The 27117-nt window shown below is 41.2% G+C and overlaps 1 protein-coding gene across 2 annotated transcripts in view; it reads right to left on the bottom strand.

Moving 5' to 3' along the window:
• Positions 1 to 27117, bottom strand: part of TTC39A (tetratricopeptide repeat domain 39A) — a 53341-nt gene that overhangs the window by 13142 nt on the left and 13082 nt on the right. Inside the window, exons 3-11 of one of the 2 annotated variants that reach the window (XM_063118375.1) lie at positions 17769 to 17900; positions 15887 to 15963; positions 13940 to 14007; positions 11218 to 11282; positions 10478 to 10577; positions 8215 to 8280; positions 1741 to 1849; positions 441 to 508; positions 266 to 325 (exon numbers count right to left, since the gene is read on the bottom strand). In XM_063118375.1, coding sequence (XP_062974445.1) covers positions 266 to 325; positions 441 to 508; positions 1741 to 1849; positions 8215 to 8280; positions 10478 to 10577; positions 11218 to 11282; positions 13940 to 14007; positions 15887 to 15963; positions 17769 to 17900 — 745 coding nt within the window. Of the gene's footprint in view, positions 1 to 265; positions 326 to 440; positions 509 to 1740; positions 1850 to 8214; positions 8281 to 10477; positions 10578 to 11217; positions 11283 to 13939; positions 14008 to 15886; positions 15964 to 17768; positions 17901 to 27117 lie in introns of those variants that run through there. The other variant, XM_063118370.1, reaches the window with a different exon arrangement.

Raw genomic sequence — 27117 nt, 5'->3', positions numbered from 1 at the left:
CAAGGTTATATACCTAAGAAATTATCCAACGGTGCGCTATTGGTGCTATTGATGCTGAGCTAGTGCAAACCACTGCTTGCACAACAACGATAGTGCTTGCTAGTATAATGGGAACTGGACATGCTAACAAGAGCTATTGACTTTGCACAAGTGCTGATTCTTCAAGGATCATCTGAGTTTTACATCGTATGGCATGATCATAGGCCAGAAGAAGATTTTCTAAACCCAAGAGATGGCAAGGAAAGGATAAAAACAGATTACTTACTCCATCAATATTGCCTCTGATTGATTCTATTCTCCCTGCAAAAAACAGGAATATGGCTCCCTGGAATAAATCCAAAAGAAAGCATTGGCAACAATTTTCATACAAGTCTGATTGACTTTCTACCGTGAAGTATTATGTAGCTGCACCTATTAGGCCAACTGAAGATACATCTTACTTTTGGGTATCGAGTCAAATAAGGTTTGAGAAGTTTCTCTGCTTCTTCAACATTTCCTTTTCCTGTCCCTAAAATAATTGAGAGAGAAATTAATTTGAGAGGCAAAAACAGTGGCACGTTTTGAATGCCTCTTGAAAACACATCTATTCATCCAGGCTTTCCCTGACTGGTGAGGGACTCTGTTACAACCCTGTTTTATTGTTATGGTATGATAATGTTTTAAAAGTTTTTAATATTTTAATTATTAATTATTTTTATATTGTTTCTATATTGTTAAGTTGTATTTTACTAAGAACCATTATAGTATAAAAGCATAATTCATAAATAAATACATAAATAATAAAATTAGAAAGTGCAGATAGCCCAGGGTGTTTTTACATACAGAGTGAAACCAAAACTGATGTAGCTTTGGTTTAGTCAGTCTGGTTTGACTACAATGGTGGAAACAAATGAGAGAGCTTCCTCATTGCAGAGACAAATGTGGATAACAAAGTATTTTGGGGACCAGTTTTAATTCTTGAAGGATGAGTTCTATGAAACTGAGGGGACTGCACATAAACACCTCTTAGTGAAGTCATAATGGAACTGTCTGACATCTACCCACCCATGTCAACAATTTTTGGCACTGGGGGCAAGAAAGACTTCTATTATTTCTAGGCTGAGGACTTCTTCACTTATACATTGCTCCAAGTAGTAGCCTTTTTTGAACGTGACTCTACTAAACTAGCACATTCACTTTCATCCAGCCATAATACACAATTCAGGAGGTGCCCATGACAGGCATAAAACAATTTTATAATCTTATCAGCAACAGAGGCACTAGTTAGTGCAGGGTAGTGATGATGTAGAATCACCTTTAACCCACTATCTTCAGCTTCATGATTGGTGCTGGGATCCCAGCAACAGAGGTATTTGTAACCCCACAGCAGAGGTGTTGACTACTACACTCTAAAATTATATAACGGTGCCTGCTTCTTGAATAGGATGATAAGGTACACACCCTTACGTTAAGGGAGGAGAATGGCAAACTCCTTACGAAATTTATACTTTATGATGTGTATCAAATCATTGGGATTAGTCTGGTTCAAATAGTGCAACCATGTTTTAAAAGGATTTGGGATAAGCTGGGCATAAAATCATATCTGTCTTAAAGAGCCTGATATTTCCCAAAGAAAAGAAAATCTGTGAAGAATTAATAATGCACAAATAATTCAAAACTGTTTTAGGCAGGTTTGTTTCCCATCCTCAGGCAATTCTGGATTTATGAAGAGTCCCATTTAGAGAAGGAAATGAATCCTACCTAGCACAAAAGTCAGGAAGGTGTGATAGCACAGCAGTAGCATAGTACACAGCACGGACCTAAAACTGTACATTGATGCTCCCTCTTGAAGCTGCTGCAGACCATGTTCCTGCATTACAGTCAGATAAAAGGTTGTAAGTTAATTACATCTTTGGCTTGCTGTATTTGTTCCACAGCAGTGAAACAAGAGAATAGTATCTTCCAACACATCATGTATCTGCATCATGTGGTTAAATCAGCTTACACAGCTAGCAAAAGAGATAACAGTATCAACGTAAGTTACCATAGTTCCCAATGAAGTTATCAGACTCTCTTTTGCAAAATACTAAATGAACAAGGTGATGATTACACAATATTGGGAGAAAATGCAATAGCAATTACATGCATTTCCTTAGTTGAGTCATTTCACACAAAGTACACAAAATGTTGCGGTCTTTCTGTATCAGGCATGCAACGTCAGTGAATTATTATAAAACAGCACACATGCTAAACTCCCACTACGTCCAATTAAGCTGAATAGTGGGAGATCCATGAGAGATAAAAGGAAGCATCATACAGCCTATAGCTAAAACTATGGAATATGCTGCCAAACTGTATGGATTTAAAACATTAGACAAATTCATGGAGCATAAGTCTATCAATGGCTATTCATCATGATGGCTATATACTCCTTCCAGTATCAGAGGCAGCATGCCAGTTGCTGAGAAACACAAGTGGGCGGATGCTGTAATGTTCATGCTTTGCTTGTGGGCTTCCCAAGGGCATGGGGTTGGCCAAAGTGGGAACAGAATGCTGGATTAGGCCTTTTGTCTGATGTGGCAAAGCTCTTCTTATGGGTTTTGTGGAGAAGACTAATTACTTCCTCTTCCTCCTCTTCCTTTCTTGCCCCACCATTCTGTCTTCTTCTATCCATTCTTCTTGTCAGCATCCTTTCCCCAACTTTGCCCCACCCAGCATTTCCCCTGTCACTGAAGCATCCCAATGTCTCTCCAGCTCTCCCATTCCTTACTCCACCTATGGCAAAAGCTTCAACAATGAACATGAGATGGCCGGGGGGGGGGGGGGGCTCATGTCTAAACCTGCCTGACTTCCCATCAATCCCCCATGTAGGCTATACCTCAGGCCATGCAAAGAGCCTGCTTTACCGACCTGGCATGACCCCAAATCCACTGACGCAGGTCTTGCATTCTGCAAGAGATGCACATAAGGAATGGTTGATCCTTGCAAACCTGAAACTTCATTGTAAGTAGGGCAGGGGGAAGGAGCTCCAGGGAGGAACTTGCCTCCCACTCTTGAAGATACCTCTTGGCCTGAGTCCGAAAGGGAACAAAGCATGGGAAATGCATTTGCATCCTTTCCCCACTTCAGCTCATTAAAACAACAACAACAACAACAACAACAACAACACCTAATGGGAACTTTCAATTACCTCATCATCTCTTGCATCCTCACCTGAAATCTGAATGCATTTTTAAATTAATGTAAAGCCCCCCTTATCATATTTAAATGCTTAGTTTTGTAAGCAAACAGACTGTATGTAGCAAGTTTGTTTAGGTTGCTCAGATCTTCTGGGGGCGCATTATTCCGCCACCTGCAGGTATCTCTGGTGGCACAATTTGGTTCCATCTTCAACTTTAAAGTTTTTTTAAATTCCTTGTTCTCCACCTTTTAATCCAAAAAGACGTAAAAGATAATCTAAATACAGTTGAAATAGCTCCCCAACTAGTGGGAACAGAATTGACTTTAGGGCAATTCAGATTTTCACACTATTGCCTAATTGGTTAATTCATAAATGTATCTTTTGTTCTGCTGTTTGCTTATTGTGTCTGTTCTGGCTATTTTAGATGCATATGGATTTTAAATTTCTGAGTGAGTCAACTTGTAGATCTTTTTTGATCAATAGACCGGATATAAATATTTAAATAGAAGGTCTTGCTATTTACTGTTTTACTCTGTACAGCATCATGTACATTGATGGTGCTATATAAATAAATAAATATAATAATAATAATAATAATAATAATAATAATAATAAGAAGAAGAAGAAGAAGAAGAAGAAGAAGAAGAAGAAGAAGAAGAAGAAGTAAATAAATCTGAAACTCAGGTAGGGAAAGCAGCAGAAGGGCAGTTACAGTGGAAAAGTGGAAGGCGAGAAAGACTAAGCATCCAAACACTCCCACTGTTTCACTACTCCAAGGTGCTTTCTCCTATCCAAATTAGCTGTTGAGGTCTTGTTACACATAGGAGTGTGTATCATTACATTCCACCCTACCCCCAAATAAGTATGCACAGGAAGCCAGCCTAAGGCTTGAATCCTGGCCTAGCTTGGGTCAAAATATCCAAATGCATCTTGAATTAATCGCCTACTTTGAAGAAGAAGAACTGCACCCAAATAATTGCCTCAAAAACTAACTCTTGCTAAAAGGATTCTTTTATTCAAGACAGCTGAAATACACAGGATGGAAATGCAATTAGCAGAATACAAAGGGGGGGGGGAATAAAAGCAGTCCCAATTTAGAGTGAGTGTATTTTGGAGTGCCCTTTTCTCACCTTCATTAAGCAAAGCAAATTGAATTAATGAAAAAAATTGTTCAAATTCACAAGTCACAATTTCTGAATTATAAACGCTTTAAGACAGTAAAGTCACAAAGCTGCCTTTCTTGTCTCATAATTTAACAAAGTAGTATTCTATTACCTAGGAACAGATTTAGTTACATTAGTCAGGAAGTAGACAGATCATTCGTTCATGTTATGGCAGAGGTCCCGGTAAGTGGTGGATTGAGCCACATGTACATTCAGAGATATGTCAACACTATTTCTGAAGTGCAGGTTTCTTCCACAGTGGAGCCCATTAGCAATGCTGAGGCACTTTTTCCACAATTTGTTGTAAACAGTATTAGACTGGTTCCATACAATGCTGTTACCCAGAAAAACCCATCTCCATGGCCATGATCCTCCTATAATGTTTATTCACAACTCTTTCCCATTCAGAAAAGAATTTTTTAGCAACTTCAAATACATTTATTGCTTACAGGTTCATCCTCTTCTATTGTATCCTGCTGACCCTGGCTAGGAGATTACTGATAAATTGCCCCTCCAATAGCCTCTCTGAATTGCCCCAAGGTCAGTTTCTATTCCTGTGACTAGTCAAAACAAAAACCATACCTGCAAGAGGATTTACCAAATGTAAAGTGCCCAGTTGTGATAGGTCTGTTGTTGTTTTCTTATTAATGGAATATCAGAATAAACTATTTTACTTAATAGAATTGTTCCTTAAATCTAAAATAGTTCTTCAGAACATTTAATGTGAAATACAAAATAGTTCATTCTAGTATAGGTTTTTGTTTTGTGAGATTTTACCATACGGTCAAATCATGTAAATATTTAGCGTTGTACCCTTGTTCTTATTGATACATCGGGCAATCAGGTAGAGCTTTAAAATTACAAATCAGTGAACATAAAAGTAAAACATTTGAGGCTCCATTGACTTCACACTTTTTAACCAGAGAGCTCAAGATTTAAAGTTCATGGGCTATTAAACACATTCACACATCTGTTCAAAAAACCCAATATCCCTATATTTTAACTTTCCTAATGGAGATTTTGAAAGTAGAGATAGTTATCTCTTGTGGTCTAGCAGAGAAATTTGATTTGTCAGCATTTTTGTAATGAGCCTAACAAGCTGAGTGTCGTGTCTCTTTTCCTATTGGTAGATATTCACATTTCTTTAAAAGCTGGTTGCCCTCTTGGGAAAGTGGATGCCAAAGCTACAATAAACTGAGTTAAATTTCAGGCATTTCTGTTCTTTTCCTGGATGGTGATGTAAAGGGAAGCTGGAGACGGTTTGTGCAAAAGCTTAACTGATGGTGAGTTGATGAGTGTTACTGGGCTCTATAGGGCATTTTTATCATGTATTTTGATATTAAGTAGCAAATCCTATGTAGAAAATTCATTCAAACTCATTGAATTTGAGAGGCATCTACAGACGCTTAAGGAGAGAGATTTCAGCCTTTGAGAACAGGGGGAAACTGGGAAACTATCAAATGGTTGGTGGTCAAGGAAAGGGAAAAGGGGCTGGATTGGGACATCAAGACCAGGTTTGACCCCCTGGCCTGAGGTAACGCACCCCTGCTCTGAAGCTATAAAATACAGCTTCACCAAATATTCACCAATTAATTTTGCTTCAACATTGCCAAAATGTGCACTAGCTATTATGAACAGGTGAAACTAGAATCTGCTTGTAGATAAAAAAAAAAAATCCTACCAACATAAGAATGTAAGAAGAGCCATGTTGGATCAGACCATAGGTCCATCTAGTCCAGCAGTCTGTTCACGCAGTGGCCAACCAGCAAGCAGGATATGAGTGCAACAGCACTTTCCTGCACGTGTTCCCAAGCAATTAATGTTCATAGGCATACTGCCTCTGATAGTAGAGGTAGCATATAACCATCAAAACTAGTAGCCATTCATAGCCTTATCCTCCAATTCCCTGTTAAAGACATCCAAATTGGTAGCCATCTCTACGTCTTGTAGTAGCGAATTCCATAGTTTAACTATGCTCTGTGTTAAGAAGTACTTCATTTTATCTGTCCTGGATCTCCCACCAGTCAGCTTCCTGAGATGACACCATTAGGTTCTAGTATTATGAGAGAAGGAGAAAAATGTCTCGCTCTCCACTTTCTCCACACCATGCAGAATTTTGTACAACCCTGTCATGTCCCCCCTTACTCGCCTTTTCGCCAAGCTAAGCAATCCCAGCTGTTGTAACCTTTCATCACAGAGGAGGGGCTCCAACCCCTTGACCATTTTAATTGCCCTTTTCTGCACCTTTACTGCAATTACTTCAATTTAGCTGAATCAAGATTGGGAGTTCATTCTTTTTAAGATGTTTATTAAGACTATAAATGAAGAAAGCAAAGCTTCAAGGATTTTTGACTAATGTTAAAGGAAATGCAATGCCATTTCCGAATTACTACCTGATTTTATAGAAATGACTCAAGATGAGCCAATTCAGCATGATGACAGTTTTTCCTATAAGTTAAAAGAATGCTAGGAAGTGTTTGGTGCTGTGTTCCTCCAGTCTTGGATCAGAGAAGATGGGATTCAATTTCCTGCAAAGGCTTACCGAGTCATTTTGCATAAGCCTGTCTCCCTCCGCATCAGATTTCTGTCTATAAAACAGGTATAGCAAAACCTGCTTTGCCTAATCACGGCAGGAATGAAATAGGGTCCAGCATGCATACTGATGCTGCTACATAATTTATTAGCTGGTATTGCCTTAAACATCATGCTTCAAAAGACAACTTCTAATGTAAACCAGATTTTCTGTAGTGGTTTGAGTAAGGATCAAATATGCTAATTTCTTATATTAAATAGGCATTTCAGCAGAATGATGCCTGAGCTATGTTTACATACACACACTAGAACAAACTATAAGCTAGCTGACCTATTAAGGACAAAATTAGCCTTCCAACTAGCCAGCTGCCATCTTTACGTATTGTACATGTGATCAAACTGGCATCAGAAGCCTCTGTTCTGAGTCCATCTAAAACAGTCTTCCTATCCTGGTGCCCTCAAGAAGTATGGGACAGAAAATCCCATTATTCCCGGCCAATTCCAGGTGGGAGTTGCAGTCCTCAAGGGTATCAGGTTGGAGAAGGCTGGCCTAAAAACAATGCCTTTGAATCAAAGTACACTTAGGGCGAAATTAGATTTGACATTAATTATGTGAAGGCAATTATTCCACATTTTTCTGTTATGTAAACAGCAGCCTCAGGATCCTATGATGTGAGGGAGGTGAATTCTCTCTCCATCTGCCATGATCCTGACAAAACCTGCCTCACTGAAGCTGCTCTTTGCAGTTCAAGGAAGACTCCATTGGCACCAATGCATAGTTTGGCTTAAGTGTTACTTCCTTAGAATATTTTCCCTTTAAATTCCTTGGGTGTATTGAACACAACCTACTGAGAACTCCTCCAAATAATTTTACATGGATTGCATCTCAAAATGTTTACATAGTGTGTGGAAAAAGCTTTTACATGATACATACAGCAAACATGGAAATAAAAGTTGCGTGTTCTAGCAAACATTTGCAGTACAAAATGGGTTGGATCCAGATATACCCTTCTATGAACAGAAGGGCCTTTCCAGTTGCAAAAGGGACTTTGAACCAATTCTCCCTTCAGCCCCCAGCACCACCATCCATGATTTTTCAGTTGTTCACTCTCCAGAGCAGCTTTGCAAGATAAAGCAGGAATCGGCAAAAATTGTCTCCCCACTTCCTCCAGAGGAAGGTCCCATGAACAGAATTCCACACATGGGAATTCTGGATCCAACCCCAAGTATTTACCTCTGCATATGAATGCTTTGGGTGTATGAATGCAATCCTGGCTCCTTGACATATGTACCTGTAAAATATAAGCAGGTGAAAACAAGTATACCTGAAGTAGTCCTTAGATTAAACTGAATACTTGCCTTATTTCCAGAAAACCCAATGAACTCCAGTAACCGTACAATCCTAGTTGGTAACATGGATAAAGTCTGTAGAAATAATAACCAAAGACAGAAATGGCATGAAGTAAATGGCATATCACCGATCTCTCAAATCTCAGAGAAAATCTTCACAAAGAAAAGGAGTAAAATAATTACTAGTCTAGTTCTCTCTCAGGACTATGTTCAGCACCTAGTTAGAGGGTACTTCCAGCCAAGGCTTTTATGGTATCATCACTTTGCCTCATTCATGGAAGTTTACCAGGAAAGGGGGTCCAGATGTCATAATCTTCTACTTGTGACCTTCCCATGTTTTCTTGTCACTACTTCTATCTTTCCCCCTTACCACAGGAAATTAGTTAAGGAGGGAAAAAAGATGGAACAGCTACACAATGCCTTCTGATTTCTAGCAGTAGGAGCCCTCCATCTGGAAGCATCCAAACTGTTATGCAGAGGCCATTTGAAATGGTCTCTGCGTGGCATCTTTGCTATGCCAACCCTTAATGCAGTTTTATACTCCATGTTGTTCTTACACATAATGAGCAGAGATTCCATGCCAGGACCAGCCATTACTCAGTGGCAGCACCAATAAAAATACCCCGGGCTTGCAAAGAAGATTTTGAGGAGGCAAGCTGCTCTATGCCTCCAGGGCCCCTTGAGCGATCTCTGAGCCTCCTTGCCTCCTTGCAGTACTGCCACATGAAAAGTCCCCACATAGGCATCATAGTGCATCATGTTCCACTTGAATAACATTGTATAACTGATTTAATGCCAGGTATCTCCAAAGATCTCAAGTAACTAGCAAACACCTCTGCCAGTGATCTTGGAGAACCACTGCCAGTCAGTGCAGAAAATAAGGACCCACAAAGCTTATGAGCCCATAGCATAACTCCGTATTTTGCAAATAATAACTTTGGCATGGAACATTAGAAATGAAAGCGAAATATCAGGAAAATAGTTTTCTGCATTTGTAAGAGGCACTTCTGGTATTATTTTTGTTCAAGTCACTTTTCTGGTGAAATTCATAATGTTGGATGGATTTACCTGTGTCTGCTTGCAATCACACATGAGCAAACTAATAATCCTAGGAGTGGCTCACAGGTGGATGCAGATATAAATTGTACCCAAATTAGAATGTTTATAATGGAAGTTACCTTCATGTGAATGAAAAATTGCAACATTAAAAACAGCCCTCCATCTACACAGTAATTCTTGAATACACAATGCTGTCCCTATAATGTTCCAATTATATAAGCTTCTTATTTAATGGAACAATTTGAGCAGTTCTAGCACGATGGGTGGAGCTCTTGACAATCTTGAAAAGTTGGATCAGTTTCAGCTTCAAATACACGCTGCTCCATTTCATACATTACTCTTTTGAGTTCCAGAGGTGCTTGGGATTTTAACATTGTAACCAAACCCTCTGTATAAGTGGCCTTTTGAGAGACAACTGGCACAGGTGAAAAGCAGGAAGAGAGAGAGAGAGAGAGAGGTGTCTGATGAGCTTCTGCTATGCCTCTTATAATTTGATAGGATTCCCCCATATTGAGCCTTATACCAAAGATGCACCCAGAAATTCCACTTGGATGCCAGACTAGGCTCTCACAATATGCAAGGCATAAGCCATGTCTCCTGGCCCTTTTCTATTTTCTTTGGGTTTGTAGTATTTTCACTATTAATGTTTTAAAGCAAGGGTGGGGAGCCTATGGCTCTCCAGATGCTGTTGGACTACAGTGCCCATCATCTCTGATCAATGTTCATGTTGGCTGGGGCTGATGGGAGTTGTAGTCCAACAACATCTGAAGGGCTACTGGTTCCCCACCCTTGTTTAAAAGTGAAGAGAGATGTCCAAAGACACACGGATATTCCATAAACTTCAATAAGTGCTTGCCACCCTTTATGCCACAAAACATCAGGGAGGATGTTTCCATTTCCACTGCTGTTCTAGCAGCCCCAGTGTTCAAGAGCCACAGGCAAAATGGATAAACAAATAAATAAATAAGAAATTACTCTCAGACTGCGGAGAGTTGCCACACCAGTCCCACCCATTCTAGGCATGGATGTTCTTCATATGATGGGAAAATCCACAAGTAAGCAACTCACACATATTACAGCCACTGCATGGAACTGCACCCATAAAGGAGCAGTTCAGCAACTTCCACATGGCATCTATTGCATTAGATTGGTCCCAACGTCAAATAGTTCAAAGCTTTAAAGATGTTTTCCCTGTAGAAATTGTATTACGTACCAGGTTAAAAGCTCCAACACCCAGCTTTACACCACCTTCAAAATGGGGGTGATGTTCTCCTTTAATGTAGTTGGGAGAACGTATTAGACTGTCCAGCTCCCTATTAAAGCAAAAGATCTTATCAAATATTAGTATATAACCCAGGTACAAAGGCAATCATGATTTTACAATGTTTAAGATATGACAATAATTAGGGGCTACTGCTTATATACCACTTAACTCATACCTGAATCAGAGACAGGTAACAGGGACAGGGGGCTTTCAGTGGTGGCTCCACATATTTGGAATCCCCTCCCAGAGGGAGGTGCATGTGGCTTTTAAGAGCACTTTCAAAATAAAAGCTCAGCATTTTATTGATGGCTTTATTTGGCTTCATTGTTTTAGGTGTTGCTCTTTTAATTGTTAAATGATTGGTTTTGTTTTTAATGTTTTGTTGTTTCAGATACTGTATTTATTCATTGCTTTAAACTTCTTTGTGGAGGTTTTATCCTAAAAAGCAGGATATAAATACATTAAAAGAAAAGAAATATAAATCAAAGACCAAACAAAATTAATTTAGGCCCGCGTGGCACATGAGAATTAGAGAGCACTGTCCATAATAACCAAGAACAATTGCTTTTGAGAGACATCTGGAACAAAATTGTTTTCCACTGCAAAGAAGACACGCATTAATACGCTACATGCCACCCAGAGAGCTTTGGCTATTAGACAATAAGGAAATGTAATAAATAAATAAATACCTGTACGTTTGATAACTGTTTCTGATTTTGATGCTGCCTTTGACAAAGCTAATCATGTTTTCATCCTGAGGAAAATACAACTTATTGTGCATTTCAGTTTGTGAATAAATGAAAATCTTCTTGCTTTAGAGGGGCGGGCAATCACTTAATATGAAACAACTGTGACAAAATCTAGGTTGGTAAATTGCTACAGCATCGTCTTTTTCTCATGGACAAAGTCTTACCACCATTTAACGCCCCTCAGCTTTAACTGTTAGTTTTGTTGACCTTGCAGTCAGTTAATACATCTGTGAGAGCTCCAGATCTTCAAGTATAAACTTTAAACTCTATCTGATGAGCGTTTTATTGCACACTCGTTACTGGGCACTCACGGAGTTTGCTCAAGTCCCTCACATGACGTCATCTGCATCCCGCACACTTTCTGCCCCTTCTGGCCTTCCTTGCACGAAAAAAACACCCCTCATTAAGTCCAATTTTTTTAAAACTCTGAATCGCTGCTCTCTCCTGCTGTGTGTAGGAGAAGCCGCGCCATTAGAGCAGCGGACTCAATGGGCCTCATGTTCGTTCTGTACTTCCTCTTTTGAAAAGTGGAAGTAACTGAGGAACGAAAACACCGGCTGAGAAGTGAAGGTAGGGAGCGTATCCCCCCCCGCCCCGGTGTGATGGAGCTTATATAGCTTCATCCCACCAGCCTTATATTGTGCTGTTGCAGTGAAATCTACGCAAAAGACTCAAATGACGCCGACATTATAGTCTGCTTTAACTGCGAAGGACTCGGATGACATTGACTATGTCCTGCTGTGATTGCAGTTCTCTCCCCGCCCCCCCTTATAGTGAAATATTTTGGTGCGGGGAAAGTCTGGTTCTTCCGGGCATGTGAAAACACATCACTCAAATTTCAACATGCGTTTTCATTCATCATTTTCAATGCGCTGTACTGTGGGCGTGTTTTCAAGGGACGGAATTGCTGATGAAGGAGAAGGGTGTGCAAATTCAAATCCTTTCCTCCTGCTGCTTCTGAACTCCCCCGCTCCCTCCAGGCACGGAAACGGGAGCCACTAAATCCCCCAGTTGAACAAGCAAAAAGCAGCAGCAGCAACCCTCACCCACATATATACAAATCAAGCAGACAGGACAGCGAGGGAGGAAAGGAAGGTGTGTGTGTGTGTGGGAGAGACTCTTTAGATCTGAGTGTGTTTTTAACTATTTTCCACTGCAAAGGAACGAGTTGTTATGTAGGTCTGTAGAAGCGCTCTTCAAAGCAAGCCAAGGCTGGTCAGTTTCACCCAAATGTCTTGTCAGTTTCAAGCAAAGTCCTTTTGCTGCTTCTGAATCAGTGTGTATGTGTGTGTCCTTTTCCATCCTACTCTGCCCCATTCCCCTACCCCCTCCTTGCTCTCCGTGGGGGTGGGGCTCCTCCCAACATCACAGACACAGGCTGTGTGTTTCTTCCCTTATTGATTTGTCTCCCTAAAAACATGTGTTGCTTTTGTTCTTATTTGAAGGGGAGTTGGTGGGGGAAGGACACAGATTGTACTTCCATACCTTTGAGCATGTGAAGCTGAGTGGGGGATGGCAGGAGACACAAACAGGGGGAAGCAGAGATGGAAATGTAATCCATGGGGGGGATCCTGCATCCACCACCTTTTTCTTTTCTTTTTTTAACAATGGGGGGTCCAGTTTTTATTGGGAGCCCCCACATGGGAAAGGATGCCTTAATCCTCTCACTAACTGTGATTTCCCTCTCAATTTCTCTGTCATTGGAGGTCCTGGCGCTGCATTTGAGGTCTCCTCCTCCGTACACTGGGAGTTGAGATGGCCACTTCCTACCTCACTTTGCCGTTGTAGCAAACTTGGACTAGCAATGGAGTATTGGTGCACTTGAAGTCTGACTGTCCAGCAAGCAAAGCCAGAACACTGGACACCTGCAAAGTACCAGAATCCTTGGTGAAAACAGGTACCTGAACAATGTTCAACTGAACAGAACTTTGCAAAGTGCAACCAGAACATCATTGTAACTGTACACTTTTGCCAAAGACCAGCAGCTGTCCCCATCTCAGATTTCTAAAGACCAAGGAATTCTCTGTGAGAAGTAATCAGAGTCTGCCTTAAAGCTTAGCCTTTTATTGATTGTTAATATGTTACTGCCTTTTTAAAAGAAACCAAGTGGGGCTTTGCAAAAAGGAGGAGGAAAGCAGACTCCACTACAGTTACGCTAGAGTTGTGAAAGAGGGCCAAACTAAACATTTCACTTAATGGATTGCATCTAATGATATTGTTCCAGTGTTCCACCAGAGAGAGGGACCTGCTGAGGGAACACATCCCCCACCCCCACCATCCACAGTGTGCAGCCCAAATCTGCTTTGGAGGGTGGGGGGGACCAACTAATTTACTGATCCACCACAAAATGGTTTCTCACAGCTTTCTTAATGAGGTAAAATCGGTATTTGGATATCACAAGGAAATCCATTCCCTAGATCAGCTGTCCCCAAACCAGGATGCCCTCCAGATATGTTGAACTCCCACTATTTCCAGCCAACATGACCAAGCCATGCTGGTTGGGGATGATGGGGGTTGTAGTTCAACACATCAGGGATGTGCCAGGTTGGGGAAGGCTGCTCTAGATCATGTGGATATATTCCGAGGACTTATTGAAATTAATTCTGTCCTCACATTGTCATGGCTGCATTTACAGTAGTGTTTCAGGAAAAAATTCTCTTACCTGGAGGAACGTAAGAGCAGCTCTCTGAAGCAAGCATTCAGCATAGCAAATTTCTGCATGAATTTCCTCTAGAAAAGTAAAAGGAACAAATTTGAAGTGGGCAGGAAAGGATCCACTATCAAATGTGACAATGTCATTATATCACCACGACTGTCTCCCATCTCATAAAACAAGCATGCCTCAAAAAACATAGACCACCTCCTCCAGTCCCACATAGACCTATCCACATATTAAGATCATCTCCTGAGTCTATTCTCTAGGTCCCCTTCCCCGGTCTTTGGACATTAGCAGTGGCTTGCCTGGTGTCCACTCATCAGCCCTGTTTGCACATACCAAGAACCTGTCAGTTAAATAAATTGTGGGTTGTCAGGGTCAAGTGGGAGAGAGCCCGCCACTTTCGCTTGTATTCCATGAACTACGATTAGCTTCTTCATAGGTTGTGGACCATGATGACTGAACCAAGACTGATGGACTGTTTTGAACTGGTTTTATTCCTGCTATGTGTGTAGGAATAATTGCTTTGCTATTTTTAACATTTTTATTTCTGTTAGCCACCCTGAAACAAACAACATACATGGGTGGAATACATAGAAGTAAACAAGCAAACACTTTTAAAGCCTGCAATCTTTGCGCCATCTGTCTGCTGCCAGGTCAGTCAGTAGGCATGGTCATGGCCACTGACATCATCCGGCCCAGGGAGGGTTTGGTGGAGGGAACATCTACCCCCTCTGCAATATTCACTCCCAGTTTAGCATGACATTCGAAACAAACTATTCTGTCAAACTGACAGAAATGGCCTTCCTTCCTCTTGCAATCTAAATGCCCTTCACATACTAGGGGCTAATCTAGTTTGGCTGCCTTGAGGCCCAGTATTGGGCAAAAGGTGGGATACAAGTAAATATAATAATGAAGAGGGATGCTTCCAAATGTACACCGCTTCTGCAATCGGCACTCACAGGACACACAACGCTGATGTGTACTGCAATTTCAGGAGTGTCGTTGCGGGAGCACATGTGCCACATTACGCCTCTTGCACATGTGGATCGGCAGAAGTGGGCGGTGCTGGACAGATGACATGGCTACGGGGCAGAGTTGTTTTTAATGACTTTTGAGGCATGCGCATGAGCGTAGACGTGCAGCAACACATGGGGGATAAGAACTCTATCGAATATGTGCTCTTGCACAGAGATATGTTTGTATTAAAAGCATATATGCATTCAGCGGTAAAACATGCCGATACCCATCCAAAATATATGGTAATGGTGGACAGGGCCACTCCCACGCACACGTCCCTCACAACTGATTGACTGTTTGCTGAGACTGGAACCTGCAGCGAACAACAACGACCTAGCAAAGGAGGAGGGACACACCACAAACATTCTTCAAAATGGAAATGAGAAAGCTTGAAAAACCGGACCAAAAGCAGTGAGGGATATTCCAAAAAAACTGAGAGGTGGAGCCAAGATCACCATGGGAGCAGGTGAACGACATGTTCCCTATTAGTGATGACTGCGATACAAGCCTGCAAAAAATGGTTGGTGTAGACTCCCCCTAAGGCTGCAATACTATACCCAGTTTCCTGGAAATAAGCCCCCTTAAATGCAATGGGGCTTACATCTGAGCAGACATGTATAGGATTGCTCTGTCAGAAACACAGATCCAATTTTTTGCAGCTACGTTTAATTTCCATCAGGGACCTTAAGCTTGTCACTTGATGTGGATTGCATGCCTGGAAATATAATAGCACCTCCCCAAATTCACCTCACAGCAAAGCCATGTCACCCATACCTTCAGGCATCTCACAAGGAGAATGTGAAAGTATTTATGAAACCCAGTACTAAATCTTCAACATGCCCAATACTGAATCTCTGAAGCTTGGAGCATTGTATTTGCTAGTCGTGTGAAGAAGAAACAGCATGAGATCATCCTGTTTAGTTAGTTAGTTACCTTCAGTTAATTGGTCAAGGTTGTGTCTGTGCACTAAGTTGTTGAAAGAATCTGCTACAGTGGATTTCTTCCGAAACCTAAAGAAAAAGGACAGAGGCTGGTAATTTGAAACATACCATTTGCAATACTACAATTAATCTAATCATTCAGAAATCTGTTCAATATATATTCCAGAACACCTATGTCAGGTGCCATCTTGGGCTGCACAGTGGTGCCGTATCGATTTAAAAAGTCGGGGACGTACTGCGAATCTTTGCTTTGCTGTGAGGTCTCCACCGTCTGTCAGTGGTGACCTTGCTTCATCCCGGGGGTGGATCACGACCACTGATAGGTCACTGGAAGAGCCGGGCATGGGACAGGCCCAAAGAGCCAAATGGCCACCAGAAAGCACTCCCTCCCTCCTGCTGTGGAGATTAACTGTCCCCACCCTGCAGTTGCAATGCCATGAGGTTTTAAGGGAACGCGTGGCCAAAGCAGCACCATGAAGACACCTCCCTAATCTTTTCCCTGAAAGCTCTAACTTAACCTTTAGCGCTCACCCCTTACAACGGAGGTGGGTAACTTGTGGTGCTCCAAATGCTTTGGCCTATAACTGCCATTCGCCCTAGCAAGTGTTGCCAGTAGTGAGGGGTGATGGGAATTGTAGGCCAAAGCATTTGGAAGGCCACATGCTACCTACTCCTACCCTACAGAAACCACGTCTTTCTGGGCAATCCTATGCATGTTTACTCAGAAGTCATCCAACTGTGTTCAATGGGAAATACTCCTAAGTAAATGTTCATAGGATTGGAGACTACGCACCACTAAATGCATTTTGCAGATATTTTTCCTCCAGTACCCTTGCCTCTTTTCTTTTTAAAACTCCTCTCCATCTGTTTTTGCCTCTCTGCCAACATTTAGATTGTAATCTCCTAAGATTGGAGACATGGGTTTTTAATTAAAGGTCTCACGTACTATTTTCAATTTACCTTTCTCACTTTACATTCCTATTGACTTACATCACCAAATATTTCTAAAGCCCCGTTCAGAAGACACCTTAAACCATAGCTTTAAGCACGGTGAATAAAGCAAAAGGCCTTATTCACTGTGGTTAAAGCCGTGGTTTAAGGTGTCTTCTGAAAATGGCCTATAAGTGCACCCATGCCAATTGGGATGTTAAATTGGTGACAACGAGGGACTGGATCCAGACCTGCAAGGAGCAGAATCCCACAACAAGAGATTCCCATGGTCAGAAGTGGGTGGGGGGAGAGGTGATATCGGCTGATTCCTCCTCCCCACTGCAGCCCCTCATGGCCCTGAAAATTTGCTCCAGAGGGTTGGAAGAGTGGTTGCTGAGGGCAGCAGGGAGAAGGGGAAATGGGTGAGAATTGCCTCCCGGCTGTTTTAGGCCCACAGGACTGTCTAGTTAGCAGAGCAGGAGCACCCATCAAATCTAACTCACTTCTGTAGGATAGCAGGCCCAGTGCATTTATGATCACTCTACACATTATTTTCTGACGCGGAAATTAATCTCAGTTGGAAACATTATCTTGCTTCATAACGTGTTTAGTGCTACAATATCATTTTGACCATATGCCAACAAATAAAGATGCTGAAACATGAGGCAGTTTCACAAATGTGGCCATGTATAAGTGGCTGGGTTGTTTTTTTAAAAAAAGTTATACCTCTTGACTTTAAGAAACAGTAGAACGCTGAATGGCTATCAGTGTATTTACACATGGTGGAACCCAAGTGTTAAAACAATGCTTCATACATGTAGGTTCCTAAGAATCTTTGCTTTTTCAAAAACAGCAAATGTTTCTAATTCTTACTATTGTATATACCTATTCTATGGTTCTCTGCGCAATGGTATCAGTTACCAAGGATAGTTTTCTGTGCTTACTTCTGACATATGGCCTGAGCTTCTTTCATTGTGTTTCCAGCATTCAATATGTCCTGGGAGTCAAAGGTCATCATGGCTTGCATTTCCAATATGGTAGCATAAGTCAGTGCATGATACATACTGTCCTTTGTTCTGAAGGGAACAAGTGGGAGAGAGATACATCTATGAGATACACAGAAGGTACAAGAAGCCAAGCAAGGGAAGCGGAAAAAAGATGGACTTTAAATAAGGGGAGTAGTTAACAATCCATACAATCCGCCCCACACACTCAGGTCCTCTGGGAAGAATTTCCTTCAGTCAGCCAAAATTAGGCTGACAGGTATTACCCAGAGGACCTTCTCTTCTGCTGCTCCCAGACTGTGGAATGGCCTGCCAGAGGAGATTCGTCAACTTAACAGTCTTTTAGCATTTAAGTAAGCTATAAAGACTGATCTCTTCCAGCAGGCCTATCCAGTGGAATTTTAGGATGCTTTTAGGATGTTTTTAGAATGTTTTTTAACAGTATATACTTTGTTTTTAATCAGTATTTTATGTATTTTATGCTTGCTGTTGTTCCCCGCCTTGATCCAAAGGGAGAGGCGGGTTAAGAAATAATAATAATAATAATAATAATAATAATAATAATAATAATAATAATAAAAATGCAAGGTTGTTAGAAGCAGCAGTATCTATGAGAGGAGGATGACTCTTATTTTAAGGAACCGAATGTTGTCTCTGAACATCACAGCCCCATCCATGTAGGGCTAGCCAGACTTTCGGCCTGCAAGATCTACTTTGTTTTTTTATTGCAACTCCAGAGGCTGGTGAAAAAGAATTAATGCATGCTGAGCCCAGGAATTTCTCTTGCAGGTCAGAACTGAATGGAGCTCATGGACCTTCCACACAAAACCCACTCCTGTTTACCCCAATCGAGCAATGGGGAGTCTTTATTGTTAAACGATTGGGAGTAAAAAAAAACTTGCTGATCTACTTCATAGATATCCACCAACAGATCTAGATCAGACTCCCCCAACTTGATGCTTGCCAGATGCTTTGGACCAACTCCCATCAGCCCAGCCAGCATGGCCAATCGTCAGGAATGCTGGGAGTTGTAGTCCAAAATATCCAGTGGGTGCCAGTTTGGAGAAGGCTGATAAGAATGTAAGAAGAGTCATGCTGGATCAGACCAAGGGTCTTCACTTCAGCACTCTGTTCACACAGTGGTCAACCAGCTGTTGGCCAGGGACCCACAGCAACTGGTGTATATAGGCTTACTGCCTCTGATACTGAAGGTAGCACATAGCCATTAGGACTAGTAGCCATTGATAGCCTTCTCTTTATGGAATTTATAAAATCCCCTTTAGATCTACCCTCTACAGGCCCAGCCCCCACCCCCTAGATCTACCTTCTCCCCTCCCTTAAGAACATAAGAAGAACCATGCTGGATCAGATCATCTAGCTCAGCACTCTGTTCACACAGTGGCCAACCAGCTGTTGTTGTATGTTCACGAAGTGCCATTTGCCCAGGCATGGGTAATTAGGGAAATGGCCATGGGTTATTTGAGGGTTGTTCTGCTCGGCTTCAGATGACATGACAAGCTGAGCCTGGGTGACTCCCTCATCTGCATCCAGTCTTCGGAACGAAACTCAGGCAAATTTAGACAAGCCTGGGCATGGCTTATCATCCGAACCCAGGCAGCATGGCTTGTTGGAGGGGGAAACAACAATCAAATAACCCATGACAATTTGCGTAATTATCTGCACCTGTATGGGTAATTAGGCAAATAGTGCCGGACATGCACCATAGTTTGTTTAAGCTGTAGTGATTGTGTGAACTAAGCCAGTGGTTCCTTTGTATAGAATAGGCACTACAAGTTTGTTGTGCCCTTACTTTTAAAATTGTAATCCATACAATCCTACCAAGTTCATACAAGGCAGAGGGGTCAGGCCGGGAGAGATCTAAAGAAGAGGCTCAGATAATGTTCTTTTCAGAGGCAGTATGATGCTGACAGGAATAGTACATAGCCTCGGCTTCACTTTATTCATTACATGCTTGAAAACAAAGCAGCTGTGTCTTCCCATCCTGCCACACACACTGAAAGACTAGCTGCTTTACTACAATCTTGGCACTAAAAGTGGAATCTCTAGTATTAACATCCGCTTCTGTAATGTGTGCTTGTCGTAGAAGCACCGAGGAGACGAGGCTTACATTTTTACTAAGGCTGTGTCTGCTCTGCAGGATTTCCTGGTTATATTTTTGTTGGATTTAGTTTGCAATGCTTACAGCACATTCACCTTTTGTCATCTGCTCCTTCCTCTGCTCCCACTTCTCACGTGGATTTTTCTTTCCCCCTCCCCATATGTCTGCATTTGTCAAGTGATGGTGACCCAACTAGACTGTCCTCAAGGATATGTGGAAATATTTGCTCATCTATCATGCTCCTTGATCATCCCCCTTTTAAATTATTAACTCATGTGTAAGGACTGCACAATTGACTGCACAGGTCTGTGGTGACCTGGATATTTGCACCACCCTGGGAATTGGGTGGGGACACCACCAGAGAGGATGCAGATTTGCATACTCCCATAAAACCCAGTCCTGAGTAGCTTCTTTCCTCTACATCTTGAATGCTCCAATTGGGAACCCTTGATACTGTTTGTTACTATCTTTTTTTTTTTTTTTTTAAGAAAAAGAAATAAATCATACTCAACATAAAAGTGCACCCCCCACCACGGGATCTCATTCCTGTTTCCAAAAACACATAGTTTCTTCTGCTGGTGGTTTCCTGCTTCCCTTAGAAAACACAAATACTAGCAACTTTTTCCAGATTCCCTCAAAATCATTCATTTTTACTATACCTCTTCTCACTTTAATATTACATGTCAATTTATCATTAATAGCAATATCCCACACTTCTTTATACCATTCTTCAATGCAATAATCACCTTGAGTCTTCCAGTTCCTAGCTAAGATTAACCTTGTTGCTGTCAACAAATTCGTTATCAATTCCTTGATTTCTTTAGTACATTTAAAGTCTTCTTGCAGTGAGAGTAATGCAACTCTTGGTGTTTGTTCTATTTTCATTCCAACAATTTCTTCAATCTCTGAAAACACCTTCTTCCACAACTTTTGCACATATTTACATTCCCACCACATATGAAGATACGTTCCTTTTTCACCACAGCCCCTCCAACAATCTGCTGAATGCTGATTATTAATCTTGTTTAATCTAACTGGGGTTAGGTACCACCTCCATAAAATTTTATAATAATTCTCCTTTATTCTCACTGACATATTTCTCAACACTCTCTGTCTCCATAGTCCTTCCCAACTCTGCTGTCCTATCTGTATCTTCAGATCTGTCTCCCAAACCGATTTTCCTACACTATCCAACGAACCTTTCTCAAGTAGTATATTATATATTTGACTCATTAAACCTTTTGTCACTGTATTCTCTCCCTTATCGATTTCTTTTTTATCAATTAATTTCTCGCTGTTTGTTACTATCTAAGGTCAAAGCCACCTTATTCTTTTTGACCAATGGATCCCCTTTTCTCCAGTCAATGACTTGGATCCTTTCAGAGCCTTTGTTCTACTAGTGAAAAGACACCACTCATTAAAAGGGACTCCCATGTCTTCTCTTCTTCCCTAGAGTTCTCTGCCTCTCCCTCTCCCAGGTGCTCTCCAAGTCTGCTACAGAGGGTTGACGGATCTCTGGAGCGAGTTTGGAGGGTGTATAGAGGTTTGCAGATGAGGATGCAGATGTCCTGTTCTGCAAGCATCATCCTTCCACTTGCAGAATAAAGGATCTGGATCCAACTCGCAAATTCGTGAAGCGTTCCATATTTTTTCTTCTGACATGAACCTACCCATACACTGTGCTCAACATCCAAGGCCCTCCTCCAAGTGCCTACTCCAAGGGAAGCTCAGAGGATGGCAACAAGGGAGAGGGCCTTTTTAGTGGTGGCCCCCCAATTATGGAATGATCTCCCCGACAAGGCTCGGCTGGCGCCAACATTGTTATCTTTTCAGCGCCAGGTCAAGATTTTTCTCTTCTCCCAGGCATTTAACAGCATTTAACAACATATGCTGAGTTTGCTTGTTTTTAACGGACCCCAGAACTGTTGTTTTTAAATGGATATTGTTATTTTTATGCTTTTGATGGTTTAAAATTTTGTATACTTTTTATGTTCACTGTTTTTAACTTTTGTAAACCACCCAGAGAGCTTCGCCTAAGAGGTGGTATATATATGTAATAAATAAATAAATAAACTCAATGTCTCTTCAAAGGAAACCTAAAAGATACAGCACCTGCAATTTATACAATAATGTAGCTTTTGCAAACCTAGTGCCCTCCAGACATTTTGACTCCAAGTCCTAGTACACCTGACCCTTGGCCATGCTGGCTGGGGCTGATAGGAGTTGAAGTCCAAAAGATCTGCAGAGCACCAGGTTGGGGAAAGGTGTAATATCATCCCAAGACACAATGGGCTTATTTCATCTGTCTCCCATCCGACTCCCTGGCAGCCAAGCAGCAGCGTCTCAGGTTAGAGGCCTTGCTTTCTACAAAGCTCCATTTAACACAGATGGCGACGTGTAGCGGTGTGTTAATTAAATGACAGTCTCCAAAGTAAGGAAAGTAAGGCCTATTATTTGAGACATTTAATTAGATTGCAGAAAGCACAGAAAACTATTCTGTGGGGAGCACCCAATATTGGCGGAGAAGAGATGGGCCTGTGCAACTCACAAAGTGCTTTTATTTATTTATTTATTTATTTATTTATTTATTTATTATTTATTAAATTTTTATACCGCCCAATAGCCGAAGCTCTCTGGGCGGTTCACAAAAATTAATTTTTTTTGTAATTGTTTATTTGTAAGTTAAGCTAATCACAGCAATCCCTTAAGGCATTTCCCCCCCTATAGCAACAGCATTCCCATGTCACATTTATGGCACTATAAAATCAAACCCATTACTGCATCAGGATGCTTGTAAACATAATTATTTAATGGAGGGGTGATGCAGACTTCTGCAATGTCCTAGGGTGGATATTCGGTGTTAGATAGTACAGGATAATAATAAACCTAGTCATAAGGTGTGAAAAAGCCAATCGTCTTCTATCTTCTCTTGGAGTGTTCCTACAGTTCACAGTGACCTTGACTTTGAGAGAAGATATAAAAATTGTTCTCTTTTTATTCCCCTCCCCACTGCATCAGCTGTATTCCTGTTTCACTCCAGCATCTTATATATTTATTTGGCCTTGACAAAACACAAAATGTCAATAAATTAGATATCATCACACTTTCTTGGTTCCCACATTAAAGACAGACATCATGGATGCGAACTTCCATTTCAATTTACCGAGACAAGAGGAGAGATCAAAACGTTATCTTGTGTTATAGCAGTGGTTCTCAACCTGGGGCGCTCCAGATGTGTTGGACTGCATCTCCCAGAATGCCCCAGCCAGCAGAGCTGGCTGGGGCATTCTGGGAGTTGTAGTCCAACACATCTGGAGCACCCCAGGTTGAGAAAAGCTGTGTTATAGTCTCAGTCTCTCAATAAAATCTAGTGATGTGATGTTTTCAGACAGTATTGGCAAACCCTCAGGTCAGTGTCTCCAGGACTATCAGAAGCTGCAGCTTTTTATTCCAGTTCATCTCAAAACAATGCAATTGGAAATTAACCGGCCAACAGTCTAATGACCAAATCCCACATTTAACTTAGAATATCTGGACTTCAAAGGAGCCATAATTTACTGAAATACCGAATTTATTGAAATAGTGCAACAATCTACCTATGGAGGTTGTGGGTTCTCCATCTCTGGAGCTTTTTAAGAAGAGTCTGGACAGCTACTTCTCATGGATGGTTTAACTGGTTTTCCTTCACATTGCAGAGGGCTGGACGAGATGATCCTCATGGTCCCTTCCAACTCCGCAATTCTATGATTCTAGGCTTTGTCTTCCATCTATGAGTTGGAAGGATTTTTTTTTTGTATTCCTTTGAGTTGCCTTTCTCTTAATATGTAGACATTTTATATGCCCTTTCTGCAGAAGAGACGAGATTTGAGCCTGTCCTCAAATTGTGCCTGCTAGGTGGCTCGCTCCTAATCTTTCTCCGACCCATGTTAATGGAGCTGAAAGACACAGAAGCACCGAAACTACCTTGGCATAGTGACATCCTTGCACCAGTGGGGAAAAATGTCACTGCAAGGGGGGAAAGAAGTGGATGGAGCAAGGATGGCTGCAGAGGAATGGAGCTTTGGAGGAATCCTCTCTTCAAAGAGGTGGTGTAACTTCTTCTTTTTAATTATATTGTATTTTATAGTATGGTTTTATACTGTTGTTTTATACTTTAAATGTTTTTTAATTTTTGTGAACCGCCCAGAGAGCTCCAGCTATTGGGCGGTATAGAAATGAAATAAATAAATAGCACGTGGATTTATTGCAGCCCAAGGTAACTTCCAATCAAAGATTATAAAAACACCTTGTTTTATACTAGAAAGCCATACCAATAATTAATTAGTACCCATTTAACAAGTTCCCAGTTCCCAACAGGTTGTAGTAGCATCTCCCACAAGACATAGTAGGCCTATGTAGAAAGGATCCTGTGGCGTCACCAACCTCAGTGATGCCTATTATTAAACCTCTCTTTCGCTGCCACCACCCTATTCTTTATTTTCTAAAAGAATGAGGGAGTGATAAACCTTTTGTGCGTGAGTGTGCATATGTATTGTCTACCTGAAGTAACGCAAATGACCGAGTAGACATGGTTGATAAACATAATAAGAACAAAAGTTAACTTATATAGAAAAAGATTTTAAATGACACTTCAAGATTAATCTACTTTATCCCCATACATCTACCTCCTTCAACCTCACAGGAAATACTAACCACCTCCAAATCCTATAATCCCACTTTCCTAATACTATCTTGAAACAAGCTTCTCCTAAACCTCACTCCTACCCTCAGTAACTCCTCAACCCTGACTCCCCTAACTCTCTCAACTCCCTGATTTTAACTACCAAAACTGTCAAATTGTCCTCTCCTTCCCCTTCCTCTCTCTCCTTTCAAATCAACCAACTAATTAGACACCACCATTCACACTGCTCACCATTCTAACTCCCCCTTCCACTTAACATTTCCTAAAAATAAAAGAATTGGCCACAGCAAATCCAAACCTGAACCAAACACTTAAATATCCACATATAAAGAATAACACAATTTATCATTTCGTCACAGATCCCTTGTGGGCCAATAAGCCTCCACATCCAGGGATGCCTCCATTATGCTCTGGTAAGAAGGATTGGGAGCACACAGACACATTTGGAATGGAACAAGCATTCTGTTCTGTCTATTGCCCCAGCTGGCCAAACACTCACGAACCATTATTCCTTGCAGGCCCTTTGCAAATTTACCCATTTCTAAAAGCGCTTTCCCAACGAATAAAACATTTTTGTGTGCACTTCGGGATGAACTGCATCGCAAACGTTGGAATGTCTGGATTCCGATGCGTTCTGGTTCATGTCTAGTTTCAGGACCTGTGAATTTGGTAAGTTTGCATTAAAATGCAAACATATTTCTTACCTAACCCTACATTTTATGATGGAAGGAACCTGTTTCCTTCCACGTTGGAATTATCAATAACTTTTGCACAGGGGCTCTGGCAAACGAACAGGGTTGCAAAAACTGCCAGCACTCACTTCATAACTTACACCCAGGGCTGGGCAGAGGGGGCCCCAGTGGGGCCAGTTGGCATGGGCCTATGATTTTGATTTTCCTGGGCAAAGTTGCTTGATTTTTCTGTTGTTGATGATGAATTTGCCCAAAGAAAAGCACGTAAAGCATTTCTGAATGTGAAGCAGTGATGTCTTATATATACATCTTGAATAAAAGTGTATTTTTTATAAATCGTTCTAGTTCATATGTATTTAGAACTTGAAATGGGGCCTACATTTCCTATCTGGCCCGGGCCTATTACCAGCTCTGCCCGGCCCTGCTTACACCAACTCCTCCAACTTGCACTCAACACAGTTCACTCCTTGGCTCTTGGATAAACGCCACATAAATTTTTGGGAACTTAAAGGGTATATAAATGTTTTGGAAGCTAACAGTAATTATTTTTAAAAGAATTAAGACATTTTGTTTTCTCCTAGGAGAAGCAATAATCTGCAGCTGTTACATCCCAGAAAAAGGGACAATTTTGTCAAACCAAAGGAAAATGTGAATTTTATATGACATAGTAATAGCTCCCTCCATAGCTCCGCGGGGACTTCCTGACACAGCTCACTTCTTTCCCCACAAGGATGTATTCTTATTTGCACCACCAACCACAAAAGAAATAGCAATTGCCAACCTGAGCACATTGCTGCATTTTTGCTTATATGGTTAAATTACAACACACAGCTAGTGTGTTGTAATTTATTTCAGTAGCCTTACAAGAATGGAACTTAGAGATCACAAACTAAACACAGAGTAATTAAGCTTCAATAGCATAAAGATCCATTTTCTTCTGCTGCCAGATTACGCAAGACATTAAGTGTTTTCACTAGTTTGTGTGTTTATAGACCGTGAAATCCATTAAGACACTCAGGATACTAAAAACCAGCCATGAGAAACAGATGTTCCTCAAAGAAAATATTGTATCTTATATACCTGCCCAACCCCTCTACTAATTCTCTAGAGACAATGCACACATCAACGCTCATTTGCGGCTATCACTCTGAACTGTAGGACAAAAAGAAAAGAAAGGGGGGTCTGGCTCTCCAAGTTAAGACAGCTGTGCAGTAAGAAATAAATTTACACAAACATGATGTGAGGCCACTTAGGACTTCTTTAAATGAGCATTTTATAGCATGCTCGTTACTGGCCACTCATTCTGATGGTGACATCAGCCTCCTATGCATCTCCCACTCCATTTTTTGGTTTTAGTGCTAAAAATAAACCTCAGACACCCCGACAAATATATCAATATTTGTCGGATTTTCCTGCCATGTTCAGGGAAAGTTGCGCTATAAAATGCCCACAAGAGGGTGCTGTCCCATTGAAATGTACAGGCCATATGGTCACTGCTCTCTTCTTCATGTAATTACAGCTGGTTGCAAATGCAAAGAAAAGCAGGAAGCAGAGACATGGTAAGGGAATGAGATTTCCCCATCTGAAGGCACTCTTAGTCAGATCATTAGATCAGTTAAATGAGGCCACATCCATGCAATAATCTAAAACATCTGCAATGAACAGTAAAACAAAGTGAAGTTTTTAAATCTAAAATGTGGCTCCCATCTCTTTTAAACCCCACCCACCCCAAGACACACTCACAAAATTCTATATTTTTAAAGATTCCATAGATTTAAACCAGGGTTGGGCAACTTG

Source organism: Elgaria multicarinata, chromosome 1 (assembly GCF_023053635.1).
Source record: "Elgaria multicarinata webbii isolate HBS135686 ecotype San Diego chromosome 1, rElgMul1.1.pri, whole genome shotgun sequence".
NCBI classification, from domain to species: domain Eukaryota; kingdom Metazoa; phylum Chordata; class Lepidosauria; order Squamata; family Anguidae; genus Elgaria; species Elgaria multicarinata.
Note: the sequence above shows the minus strand (reverse complement) of the source record. Positions and strands in the feature narration are given on the sequence as shown.